This window comes from Leucopleurus acutus (genome assembly GCF_964270905.1).
Source record: "Leucopleurus acutus genome assembly, chromosome: 17".
Taxonomy (NCBI): domain Eukaryota; kingdom Metazoa; phylum Chordata; class Mammalia; order Artiodactyla; family Delphinidae; genus Leucopleurus; species Leucopleurus acutus.
The window spans coordinates 83,922,109-83,934,463 of NC_139159.1; the positions used below are offsets into that span (position 1 = coordinate 83,922,109).

At 63.8% G+C, this 12,355-nt stretch overlaps 2 protein-coding genes across 10 annotated transcripts; one reads left to right on the forward strand and one right to left on the reverse strand.

Moving 5' to 3' along the window:
- Nucleotides 1-38: 38 nt before the first annotated feature.
- Nucleotides 39-6,526, forward strand: KIFC2 (kinesin family member C2; the record flags this gene model as incomplete). 9 transcript variants are annotated; one of them, XM_082858927.1, is made up of 18 exons in its annotated part: nucleotides 39-137; nucleotides 374-464; nucleotides 636-787; nucleotides 917-1,055; nucleotides 1,194-1,318; nucleotides 1,410-1,475; nucleotides 1,564-1,692; nucleotides 2,122-2,199; nucleotides 2,314-2,428; nucleotides 2,506-2,615; nucleotides 3,005-3,113; nucleotides 3,224-3,381; nucleotides 5,052-5,156; nucleotides 5,239-5,360; nucleotides 5,457-5,580; nucleotides 5,685-5,814; nucleotides 5,900-6,156; nucleotides 6,247-6,526. In XM_082858927.1, 18 exons carry the CDS (start codon nucleotides 39-41, stop codon nucleotides 6,499-6,501), a joined length of 2,364 nt encoding a protein of 787 aa, XP_082715053.1. In that variant the 3' UTR covers nucleotides 6,502-6,526. The 9 variants fall into 9 exon arrangements, with proteins under 9 accessions (XP_082715053.1, XP_082715050.1, XP_082715051.1 ...); XM_082858924.1 differs by having other exon boundaries at nucleotides 374-455; nucleotides 3,185-3,381; XM_082858925.1 differs by having other exon boundaries at nucleotides 374-455.
- An 838-nt stretch (nucleotides 6,527-7,364) lies between these two features.
- On the reverse strand, nucleotides 7,365-8,980 carry FOXH1 (forkhead box H1; the record flags this gene model as incomplete). The annotated part of the gene is made up of 3 exons (XM_082859057.1): nucleotides 7,365-8,168; nucleotides 8,273-8,377; nucleotides 8,672-8,980. 3 exons carry the CDS (start codon nucleotides 8,978-8,980, stop codon nucleotides 7,365-7,367), a joined length of 1,218 nt encoding a protein of 405 aa, XP_082715183.1.
- Between the last annotated feature and the right edge of the window lie 3,375 nt (nucleotides 8,981-12,355).

Below are 12,355 nucleotides of genomic sequence, written 5' to 3' on the forward strand. Positions count from 1 at the left end.
GCGGCGCGAAGCGGGGCCCTCTGCCGCCCCGCGCTCTCATGTACGCCTTCTACTCGCTGCTCATCTACATCTTCTACAGCCTCTTTCGCAGGGATGGCGGGGCCGCGGCGGCCGCCGACCCTGGGAACCCCGCCCAGGTGAGCGGGGGCGGGCGCAGCTCGGCCGGCGACCCCCTTCCGGAGAACGGTTTTGCAGGCCGGCGCTGCGTAGGTCCCGGGGCGCTGACGCGGGGGAGGGACCGTGCCGAGGACCCCGTCTCTGGTGTTGGAAGCTGAGAGCCCGGCTCCAGCCCCTCGGGCTCAGTTCTCGGAGGCAGGGAGCCCCACGGGCTGCCTGGCCTCGCCTCAGGGACTCCCCCCCGCTCCCTCCCTAGAGTGCCCGCGGCAAGCCCGGGGGTCGCCGCCGCCCCGACCAGCCCACCGCAGAGCTCTGGACCGAGCTGACCGGCCTGGTCGGTAGGTACTGTTGGTGCATCGGGAGTGCTGCGTCTCCCGGGGCAACGAGGGAGCGCCGCCGTCCGAGAGATGCAGGAGTGCCCGTGCCCTCATTGGGAGGGAGGGAGCTGGCAGGTGCCGGCTAGTGGCCTAGCATCCGACACGTGACCCAGCACGCCTACCCATCCCACTGCCTCGCAGGCTGCTCGGAGTCCGAGGATGGGCCGGGTGGGGCAGCGGAGGGCCGTCCGGCCGAGGTCTCACTGGAGGAGGCTCTCGTGCGTCTTGCGGAGTTCCTCTCAGTCCAGCTGGGGGCGGAAGAGAGCTTCGGGAATTCTGCCGACCTGAGCAAGGTAAGCAGAGTTGAGATTTCTACGGCAACCTGTTCTGTGTTCTCAGGCCTACTGATTTCCATCCATACGCCTGTATCTTCTCCACCCGGCCCCCATCCTTTTCCACTTGGATTTCTATTTCTTTCCCAGCCTGGTGATGTTCCCCCACTGTTGACGGTGACCGGTCAGCTCTTGGCCCTCCTGGCATGGATTCGGAGCCCCAGGGGGAGGCAGGTCCTGCCCCAGGCGACGCAGCCAGCCTCAGGGGTGCAGCCCCCCACTCCTGCTGGTGCGTAAGGAGTAGTGAGTTGAAGAGGGAGTTTGTCCAGGGAGTGACGCCCACCAGAACCCTAGCAGCCAGATGTGAGGTGTCCCTTCCTTCAGGCCAGAGAGCTCTTCTGTCCTGACTGGGTCCACCCCACCCCAGGATCCCCATCCCAAGAAGAAAGCCCTCCTGTTTCACCAAGGGGTGAGGCCCAGGGGCAGCAGCCTCCTCAGTTAGAGGAGGACCAGAGAGCTTGGCAGCGGCTGGGACAGCTTATCCTTGGACAGGTGAGGGGCCCAGGAGGCAGTGGGGGGTTCGGGGGGTCTGGAAGGGGACTGGAAGGTGGCGTTCCACCCTGTGCTCTTTCCTCCTTTCCAGCTGGAAGAGCTGAAGCAGCAGCTGGAACTGCAGGAGAAGGAGCTGGGCCAGCTGCGTGTGGGAGTGGTGAGGCTGCTGGGGTGGGGGCTGGACAAGGGGGACATGAGAGGGTCTCAGCCTCCAGGTGAGTTTTGAGAGCTTCCTTCTCTCCCAGGGGGCGACAGACTCGGAGAAAAGGGTTCAGCATCTGACTCTGGAAAACAAGGCCCTGAAACAGAGCCTGAGCCTTACTCGGGACCTCCTGCTGCACTGGGGCCCCGCCCCCCCCAACAGGGCCCCGCAGGTATCCTGCTCCTTAGCTGCCACTGTCCCTGCAGCCCGGGGCTCCTGCACCCTGGTCTCTAGCAACACCGCCTGGGCTTCCTCGGGACTTTGTGCTCACTGGAGCAGAGGCAGGGAGCCCCCTCTGACCCTTCAGACCTGAGGCCCGGACTGTGGGTGGCAAATGCATGGTAGCCCCTTCAAGGAGGCTGATGCCCTTGGGAGAATACCCTCCTTTCAGTCCATGGTTTCTCCCAGTGACTGACTCCAGGAGAGCAGAGAGACGTGGGGAAAGGAGCCCTGCATGGATTGGGAGGCGGGTGTGTGACCAGCTTTGTGAGCCCCTGTCGACTTGACTTTCTCATCTGTAAAATGGCGCAGCTGGAGTGCCCCTCCCTGAGTTTCCTCCTGGCTCCACACTTCAGCTGCCCCACTCCCCTTGCAGGAACAGGAGGAGGCAGAGGCACTGCTGGAGCTCCGGGGCCGGCTTCAAGAGGCCCAGGACACCACAGAAGCTCTCCGAGTCCAGGTGGGCTCTGGTCCCAGGGGCTGGGAAGTCTGGGGCTCTGGGGAGGGGGTGTCTGAGGCAGAGCCTGGTAAGTGCCTGTTTCCTCAGTGACAGGGCTGGGGTTGGGTGGGGCAGCTAGGGGTGCAGGAGGTGCAGCTTCAGGGCCTTCGGGGGGCCCTCCGGCAGCTCCAGCAGGAGGCTGAGCAGAAGTGCAGGAGGGAGCTGCAGCAGATGCGCGGGCAGCTGGCAGGTAAGGGCTGGGCTCCGGAGCTCACGGGAAGGCTGTGGGGTCTGGGCTTTCCCTCACAACAGCCTTCCTGCCCCCAGGACTTCGTGCTCGCATGGCCAGCTTGCGTCAGGGCTGTGGGGATCTCCGAGGACTGGTCAGCACCTTTACCCAGAGCTGCCAGGGTTCGCTGAGCGAAGCCCGGGGCCAGGTCAGGACCACTCGCTCCCCTCCCTTGCACTTGTTCTCTGTGCAGCCTCGTCACTGGCCTTCCCTTGGGGAACCCCTGCTCTCCCTTCCTTTCCAGCCCCAGGGTCTTGTCTCGTCTACTGCAAATCTTAGGTTCTGGAACCAGAACAACTGTGTTCTGTGCAAACTGGGATGACGGTGAATCCCTCACAGGATTGCCAGGAAGCCCACGGTCCTCCTCGGGTCCCTGAGCTCCATCCCAGGCCCACTGAATGACGCCCCAAGGGTCTGAAGCCACTGAAAGTTGTGGATCCCCACAGCTGGGGGCCACGTGGTGGATATTGCCCTCAGCACCCCATCCCTCGCTCTCTTCCCACTGCCTTCCCCTTCCTCACCTTTCTGTGCCCCCAGGTATCGTGGGCCCTGGGGGCACTGTCAGCGGGCGGGGCTGGGACTCAGCTCCTTGAGGCACAGCAGGGGCCCCCAACTGGATGCCCAGGGCGGCTGCTGGAGCTCAAGGGTATGGCAGGCTTGGGGAGAAAAGGGCTGGGGCAGCAGAGGTGGGGGACATGGGGGCTCTCCATGCTTCAGGATCTGGGAGGCAGCCCCCTGATCTGATCTCCACCCCAGGAAACATCCGTGTGCTCTGTCGGCTGAGGCCAGGGACACCCTCCAACTTGGTGAGCTTAGAGCCCGGCCCGGGTGGCACTGTCACCACCTGCTATCGAGGGCACCAGCGTCGCTTCCGCCTGGACTGGGTCTTCCCTCCACACGCCAGCCAGGAGGAGGTGATGCTCCACCCTTTCACCTGTGTCAGCTGTCACTCAGAGTTCCCTGGAGACCAGAGAAGGCTCCTGTCTGTCTGCCCTCCCAGGAGAGAGGGCGGCTTGACTCCAGCAGGGAAGGGGAGGGAGCCGGAGGGTCTGGGAGGCAGGACTGGTATGCTAGCTGGGCACCTACTTTCTTTCCAGGATTTCCGCTTTGCATCCCCCCACCAAACTCTGCAGGCTGGGGGGGACAGACTTTATGGCTTAAACAGGAAGATTAACATTTTCAAAAGTAACTTTGTGCCAGGAAACGAAGGAAAATGAACACGTTTGAGGTGATGGTTACTCAGGGGGCTGTGGAGCATGGCTGGGGTGCTGTTGTTGTTGTGAGGTCAGTACTGTGACCTCCTTCCCGCAGGCTTCACTGACTGCCCACTCCCCTGGCCCAGGGTCCAGAGATGGTCAGCTCTGAGGGTGGGTAGCTCTCCTTGTTTTGTTGGCAAGGGAAGTGGGGGGGCACAGGTGAGCTTCCAACCCCAGCCCCCCGCTGCCTCGTTTCCTGCACACTATCTTCACTGCACACCAACTTGCAACTAGAGCTCAGGAAACAAGGCTGAGAGCTGGGAGGGGGTGAGGCGAGGGGCAGAGCTATCAGAGACCCAGACCTGTGCTGGCCTCACGGGGACAGACTGTGATGAGAGTGCCTGGCAGGTACTCCCTTCCTCACTTTTTGGGGCACCGCAGCCGTTTTCCACCTACCTCTATTTACCCCCCATACCACCCCCACCCTGTCTTCAGCCTCCATCCCAACTGCAGCCCTGAACAGGGGCCCCTCATCTACTGTCCTCTGGGTAGCCTTCCTAGACAGGGTCCTCCACTTCTGGCTGAAAGAGCCGAAGGGCTGTTACTGGGCTCCCTCACCTGTATTCCCCATCTCTGTCTGCAGTAGCGCCCCCGACGCTCCTTTCTAGTCATGGAATCCTAGCAACCTCACTGGCAATTCTGGATTCTGCCCTTGTAGCTGGCAACCAAAATTTCAAAGAGATCTGACAGCCCAGTGGTTACCCACCACCTGGGCACAAAAGCTGGCCGACTGTGTCATTGCTCAAGAGGCTGCTGCTGGTGTCCAGTTGCCAAAGGACGCAAGTCCCAGCTCCATCTCCCCTTCACCTGCCTCTCTGCACCCTCCCAGGGCCCGACTTCCAGGATCCTGGTTGCCCACCAGCCTCCACACATGGGACCCTCTGGGTTCATCTTTCATGTGCCAAGTGCTGCACTAGTCCTCTTGGTCTGCATTCTCACTTAATCCTCACAACAGGTGCCACTACAGCCCTCATCTCACAGAGGGCAAGATGAGTGACTTGCCTCCAGTCACACCCAGGGTTTGAACTTGGCCATCAAGCCCAGGGTCTGGGCTCTTGCCTGCTACACCCCCAAGCCTTCCAAGCAGTCAGTCGTCAATCAATACTCTGCATCACCTGTTCCTGCTACCTGTCACGTCCCTTCCCTACTTTGCCTGGCAAATTCTGGCAAATGCCACCTTCTCCAGGGAGCCTCACCTGTCTGTTGGGAGATCCACTCTTCCACTGTGCTCCCCTAGAGCCAGCCTCCTTCCAGGGGAATCAAGTTTTGTTCACACCTTGCCCCAGGTCCTGGGGCTTAGGGCCCCTCCCAACCCCTCCTACTCCTAGGTCTTCAGGGAGCTGGAGTCGGCTGTGCTGTCCTGCCTCGGAGGCTACAGTGTCTGCATTTTCACCTACGGTCAGACAGGGACGGGAAAGACCTACAGCATGGAGGTGGGAAAGGGGGCAGTCTGGGTGGCTCCTGGGGCCAGTGGCTGGGATGTGAGCCCGATGAGGCACCCCACCCCCTCCCCAGGGCCCACCTGAGGACCCTGGCATAGCTCCTAGGGCGCTGCAGTCACTGTTCCGGGAGATGGGAACAGGGGGACAGCACCACGTGACCCTCAGTATGGTGGAGATCTACAACGAGGCTGTCAGGTCAGGGCCGCAAACGGTGCCTCCTCCCCGCCCGGGGCCCCAACTTCTGGCTCCGCCCCTCAGAACCCCCAACAGAGCCTTCCCTCTTTTCGCCAGGGACCTCCTAGCCCCAGGGCCTCCCCAGCGCCTGGCAGTGAGGCAGGGCCCAGCAGGCGAAGGGGGGATCCAGGTGGCTGGCCTCACCCACTGGGACGTGCCCAATCTGGAGTCGTTGCACCAGGTGAGGGTGCCCCGTGGGGCCACGCAGCCCTCCAAGCCCCCGCCCTGTACTCCCACCTGGGCCGCGGACGCCGCAGCAGGCCAGCCCTGTCCTCCGTCCTCCAGATGCTGAACCTGGGGAGGAGCAACAGGGCCACCGCCGCCACAGCCATGAACCAGCACAGCTCTCGTTCGCACGCCCTGGTCACGCTGACGCTGCGCACGGCGTCCCCATCAAGCGGTCCCGGCACCGCAGGTACCTCGGCGTCTGAGTCCTGCGGGGGGCTTCGCTGCACCCGAGACCGGGCCTCCCTCCACGCCGGGCTCGCTCGCCCCTGCAGGCACGCTGCACCTAGTGGACCTGGCAGGGTCCGAGCGCGCCTGGAAGGCAGGGGCGGCCGGCACGTCGCATGAAGACCGGGACGGCGCTCAGCGTCTGCGGGAGGCTCGGACCATCAACCGCTCGCTGCTGGCACTGGGAGGAGTGATGGCCGCTCTGCGGGCTCGCCGGCCACACGTGCCCTTCCGCGACTCGCAGCTCACGCGCCTGCTGCAGCCCGCACTGGGCCCTGGCGCCACCGCTGTGCTGCTGCTGCAGGTGGGGCCAGGCGGCCGCGGCCCGCGGGAGGGTCGTTTGCATGCCAGGCGCCGCCCACCCGGGCCCGCCCACCAGCGCCGCTCCCCGCAGGTCTCCACGCGGCCCGAGGATCTCGGCGAGACCGTGTGCTCGCTCAAGTTCGCCGAGCGAGTGGGGCGAGTGGAGCTGGGGCCTGCTAGGCCCCGCAGGGCCCCGCGCTCCGGGACGCCCTCCTCCCTGAGCACCGACACACCACTCTCTGGGACCCCTTGCACCGCCACGCCCTCGCCCGGCAGCCCTCCAAGCCCCGGCCTGGACAGCGGCTCCAGCTCGGCCCTGGCACCGCCGGAGGACCTGCCTTCGTAGTCCTGCCCGAGGAGTCTGGGTCGCGTCTCTGCCGGCAGAGGCAGCGAAGTCCCTATTCCCCCCACGACCTCCTTGATCTCTGGGGGCCCGCTGCCCCCCAGACTCCCAGAGTCCACCCCTTTCTGTCCCGCCCCCAGAAGTGTTCCGCCTGGGGTAATGATCACACCACCGCCCCCCCCACCCCCCCCACCCCCGCCCCGGCCCAGGCCCTTAGCTTATCACCATCTGCTGTTATCGCCGCGCACAGCAGGGGATCCCAGAGTCGCGGAGGCAGACCCTGGCCAAGTGGCCACCAGACTCACTACCCCATCACCAAACATCAGACTTGCATTAAAATGTCGTTTGTTCCTTTACTCTTATCTTCCCCACTACCACCACCAAAACCAGGTAGGGTCTCCATTCTCCGTCCCCTCCCCCCAAAGGTGCTACCTCCTTGCCAGGCAACAGTGGAGGGGGGACAGGACTTAGGGATGGAGCGGCTGGGGTGGTCATCAGGTCTACCCTCCCCCAGCCCGGAGCCAGGGAGGGGAAGTGACAGATGGTGATGGATGGATGGATGGATAGATGGACAGAGGGCTGGAGAAGGTGGGACCAGGAAGGGGACAGGAAGGGCTACTTCAAGCACAGCCCTGTTCCTTCCAGCCTTGCCTCTCGGGGTAAGAGAGGCATGACTGACCATCAGGGCTGCGGTGGTGCCCAGCTGGGCCATAGCTCTTCGGGAGTGTCCAATAAACACGCGGATTCTCAGCACGGCTGGTACCTCGTGTCTCAAGGCGGAGCCACACATACCTTAGTTTCCCCTCAACAGGCCTAAGGGTGGCAGGAGAGGGTGGGAGAGGAAAGCAGCCCCTGCCCTGGGAGCCTCACAGGCTGTACCAGGAGAGTAGCCAGCCTGGGGTAGGGGCAGCCAGGTCTCGGGGGTGGCTAACCCACGCATCATAGATGCTTTTGTTGGGTGGCACCCCCTGGAAGAGGGCATCTAGATCCCAGAGCAGCCTTGGGGGACCATGGGTTTCAGGGACCACCCCCCAATAGCCTGTGCTGGTTGAGGGGGGGCACCGGGGGCAGGAGGTGGGTGGCAGTGGGGCAAATGGCATCACCACGTTGGGAGTGTAAATGGGCAAGTAGGAGGTAGGTAGCTGCCCCCAAAGCGAGGCCCTGTGGCTTCCACCAGGGAGTCCCCCAGGGCCTGGGGTACCCTGCAGTAAGTGCAGGGGCCAGGCTCTGGGTTCAGGGGAGAGGGGAGAGGGCCTGCTGTTTCCCCCCTGGGAAGTCTCCCCTTCTGCTCTCAGGGACCCTGGGAGGGGGCAGACGGGCCACAGAGGCCTCTCAGAGGTGGGGACTGGAGTGGGTGCCTCTTCCTCCCCTATGCGAACTGAGCCTGACCGACTTGGGCTGCTCGGCGGCGCCCCCTCCCCGGAGTCCCCTAGCAGAGACTTTATGCTGAAGCCCTCGCGGGGCGGCGGCTGGGGACTGGGCGGCCGGTAGGGCCGGCCATGCAGCACATAGGGGCCCAGGTCCTTGGCGAAGGCTCCCCTGGCGCCCCTGCTCTGCCAGCGCCTGCACAGGGCCGTGTTCTGCAGCCGCAGCGCCTCGGCTGGGATCAGGCTCACGTCGACCGCCCAGAAGTTGCCCTTGGCCTGGGGCTTTGCGGGATCTTTGGGCACCTGGTGGAGGAGGGGGGCAGGCTTGGGTGGGGCTGTACGACCCCGGATACTCAGGATTTCCGCCCGCGTCCCGCCCCCAGGCTCCGACCCTCGCCCTGCCCCACCTTGCGGAAGCACCGGTTGGAGGAGAGGTTGTGGCGGATGGAGTCTTTCCAGCCCTCGTAATCGTCCCTGAAGAAGGGGAACACGGCCTGGACCTGACGGATGATCTGAAACCATCGGGCGGGCAGCGGGCGCCGTGAGCCGGGGCGCGTGGGCGGGGGGCCACGCTGCCCCTCCCCTCGCCTCTGCGTGGCCCCCCTCGCCGGGAAGGGGCCTGCCTGAGTGCTTTAGCTCTCTCCCTGGGTGCCCAGGCCAGGACCGGCCCCACTGGCATGGCTGGGTAGGGCCAGGTCGGGGTGGAGGCCGGAGCCTGAGCCTCCGAGCAGGGGCCAGGTGGAGGACGCTTCCGGGGACAGGTCCGATCACGGAGTGTGAGGGAGAGCGGGCGGGGATCCTCTCACCTGGGCCAGCTTCAGCCTGCGGGAGGGTGCGGCCTGGATCACCAGGGCGATCATGGCCAAGTAGGTGTAGGGGGGCTTGTCATGCCGCAGGTATCTCTTCTTCCTCCTCTGGGGGTGCTGGGAGGGCGACTCCCCCCCGGGGAGCCCCAGGCGGGGGTTGCTGCAGGGCCCCATGCAGAGGAAGCAGGCAACGTGGGCAGGGGTCCGGCCGGGTGGTGGGCGCAGGGCACTGGGGCAGTGTGGTAGTGTGGTGGGGAAGAGCTGGGGCCTGAGGCCAGGCGGGGGCTGGCGGGCCAAGCCCTTTATCATTCGGATGGAAGGGGGAGGGGAGGGGAGGCCAAGGGAGGTAGAAATACGCGGTGGGGGAGGGGAGCGTGCAGAGGGCAGCCACAATTAGCAGGTTTCGGTTAATCTGGAAGGGAGGGGCAGGACAGATTCCAGTGGGGGCTGCAGGCGGCCACCCCCCAGGCCTCATTCCTCACCCCTGGGCTGCCTTTGGCACCCCCCCTAGAGCTGTAAGGAAAAGCCCTTGGAAGGGTCTTATGACCCACAGTTACTTTATCCCATCTAGATCCCAGGTTCACATTTAACAGATGGGGGAGTGATTGGTCCAAGAGGAGCCGCCAAGAAGGGGTGGGTCCTGCCCAGAGTTCAAGGCCAAGCAGCTAGCAGGACTTGGGTGGTGGTCTGGGAGGGCTTCCTAGAGGAAACCTCAGAAATAAAAGAAGGATACAGTTGACTCAAGGAATTTTCCCACAGGCTGCTGCATGGCCCCAGAAGGCTCCCCAGGCCCTGGAGGTCACTTTCCTTCCCTCCTTGGTGCTGGTCAACAGTGGGTCCTGGGAACTGACCATAACAATAGTCCCTCATTATGCCCTGTGCACCTCACTGGTCCTGGGTAAGCTGGACCCCCCTGGCTTGAGAGAACTTCCTGGAAGTATGTTTGCCTCTCTACTCTTCTGGTCCTCTGGGTCCAGATACTCTGGAGGTTGTCCCCTGAGGAGGACGCCACTTGGTCCTCTGGGGCACTCAGGCAGTGCCCCTGGGTGGGTGTGCATGGAAGGAGAGGCCTTATAGCTGTAGGTGTTTACTGGCTACCACTTGGGGCCAGGCCTTGAGAACACAGCCCTGTGGGTCATGGTGCCTGCCCAGGGGAGCCTGCAAGAACCACTTGGCATCACCCTGGGCAGGAGTGAGGACAGGTGTGTTATGTCTGGGTACGCAGGGCTTCCCAGGCAGCCCCAATGCCCCGTGGCTTAGGCGAGGAGGGAGATGCTCCCCAGGCAGGAAGGGGGTAGGCCTGAGTAGAGGAGGGGCACTCTGGGAGACAGAGTGGAGGCTGAGCCTGGGGAGGCCTGCAGGGCCAGCACCCCTTGGTCAGCCCTGGCCAGAGCTTCTGAGTGCTTTAGCAGGCACGGGGCCTGGCCCAAAGGTGCGATTCTGGAAAAATGCATTTGGCAGCTGCCCGGAGACATGGTCCTCCCGGGTCCCAGACCCTTCTGTCCCCTGACCTCCTCCCTGGCCATCTAGTCTGTGGCTCTCCCCCTCAAGTCAGTCAGGGCCTGTGCTCTGTACCCTGACCCAAAGCCTGGGTTCCCCCCGGTGAGGACTGGGCAAGTCTGCAAAGGGATTATCTGGCCCGGGACACCAGCAGTGGTGGGGTGTTGCTACTAGGACCCCAGACCCGAGCAAAGCCACAGAAGCACAGGGAGACACTTTCTATCGCTTCACTCTAAGATTTCGGCTTTTCTGGGCGGCAGCAGCACCCCTTCCGAACACACACCAATTATACCCTTAGAGGGTGGAAAATCTGCAGCCTACAGTGGGTGCCCAGCTCTCACTGAGGTGCTGAGGGAAGGGGTGAGTGATGGGTGCAGTGGAGGAGGAAGCCTGGAGCTGAGATGGATGATGTATGTGGGGTACCACACGGCTCCCTCCACTATCTCAGACTCTTTCTTCAGACTTCACCTGGCTTCCTCTGGATCCCTATGTCACCTCCTCAACTCCTGTCTGTTTCCAGGGCTCTAGCTGAGGGGTCCTTGTGTCTCACCAGGCGACCTATGGCTTCCTAGCTCCACTCGGTCATTTGAGGTCTTTTTCTCCAACAGGTCTTAAGTCACCCCCTCTCCTCCACTGGTCCTCCTGTGCTTCCAGGATAAAGCCCAGCTCTTGGTTTGGCGTTCAAGGCTCCTCATGTCCTGACTGTTCATCTCTGACCGCACGTACCACCCTACCGGGCCCCCGCCCTCCTAAACCACCACCTCAATTCTTCCCACCGGGTCCTTCCACCTCTGCGCATGCTCTTCTCTACACCAGTGATGCCCCTGCTTTGTCGAGTGAACTCTGACCCTTCCTTAAAAGCTCAGCGTAAATGGATGACCACCCTCCTGGGAACCTTTTGATTACTTGCCCTTCCCGCCCCAACCGGGCCCCACCGCGCCGAGGACGCCCCTACCACAGGCGTTTGCACCGTGCGGTCAGCAACCTCCCTCTACTTGCTCCGCGCAAGCCCCGCCCCCGCGCGGCTCGGCCCCGCCCCCCGCGGCTCGGCCCCGCCCCCTGCTCCCACTGGCAGCCGCGGCTTCCGGCTCCGGGACCTGCGGGCCGGAAGTATCGCGTTGCCATGGCGAGGGCCGGGCGCGGGGCCCGCCCCCGCGGCGCCGGGAGGAGCGCTAGGCTGACGGACCCGCAGACGGGCTCCGATCGACTGCGCGGTGGCTGCTGGCGCGAGGCGGAAGGTCAGGCGCGGACTTCCGGGGCCTGCTGGCGGGAGGGGAGGCGCCGGAGGTGGGAGGGGGTGAGGGGAGACGGGGAGGCCCGGGTCCGGGCGGGAGGCTGTCCAGGCCCCGCTTGGGCGCAGGTGGGTGAGGCCCGGGCAGCCGGTGCTGAGGGTCAGGAAGGCTCCTGGAGTGGCAGGCTGTGAAGGCCACCGGTAGGCTGTTCACGTTTTAGCTAAATGTGGAGTTGTTTGCAGCCTTGCAACCTGTTGGTCAGGTAGGCAGCACTAAAGTTACCTCCATGTCAGCTGAGGAAATTAAGGCCTGCGGAGAAGTGACTTGCCAGGCTTCTTTTGGGCTTTGGAGTTAGGCCAGAGGAGAAACTGAAGCCTTTCTGGGGCAAGTTCCTTAAACTTCCAGGGGTTCAAGTGACCTCACTTGTGGGGGGGATCCTGGGCTCCAGCTCACAGATCGGTGTCCGGGCGGGAATACTGGCTGCTGTGTGGTAAGTGCCGGCCGTGCTGGTGCGGGGGCGCTCGGGCCTGGGAGGGAGTATCCACGCCGGGCTGGGGCCCCTCGCCGTCCTGGAGCAGAGGCTGAGGCGACTGTGGGATTAATTTCCGTGGGTGCGGAGACGGGAGGTGTGTACGGAGTCATTCCAGGTTTGGGGAAGCGGGAGAAAGGCTGGACCTCCCCAAACCTCTGGGCCTTCCTTTTCCTCCCGGTTCTTAGCTTGGGGGTGGAGGTGCAGGGGCACCACACTGCTCTTCTCAGTTCCTGCCTTTGCTCCCCCAGCTGCTCCCCACCAGGATTGGGGAGCACTCCCTGGGAGAGGTGTAAAGGGCCTCTGTGCCCTGGCTGGGCCGCCTCATTCACTTCAGGGGCGGCAAGGGGAGCCCCAGGCTGGAGTGAGTTGCCTAAGGGGCTGGTGGTTGCCTGAAGGATCTTGTGCGGGGCTGGCGCTGGG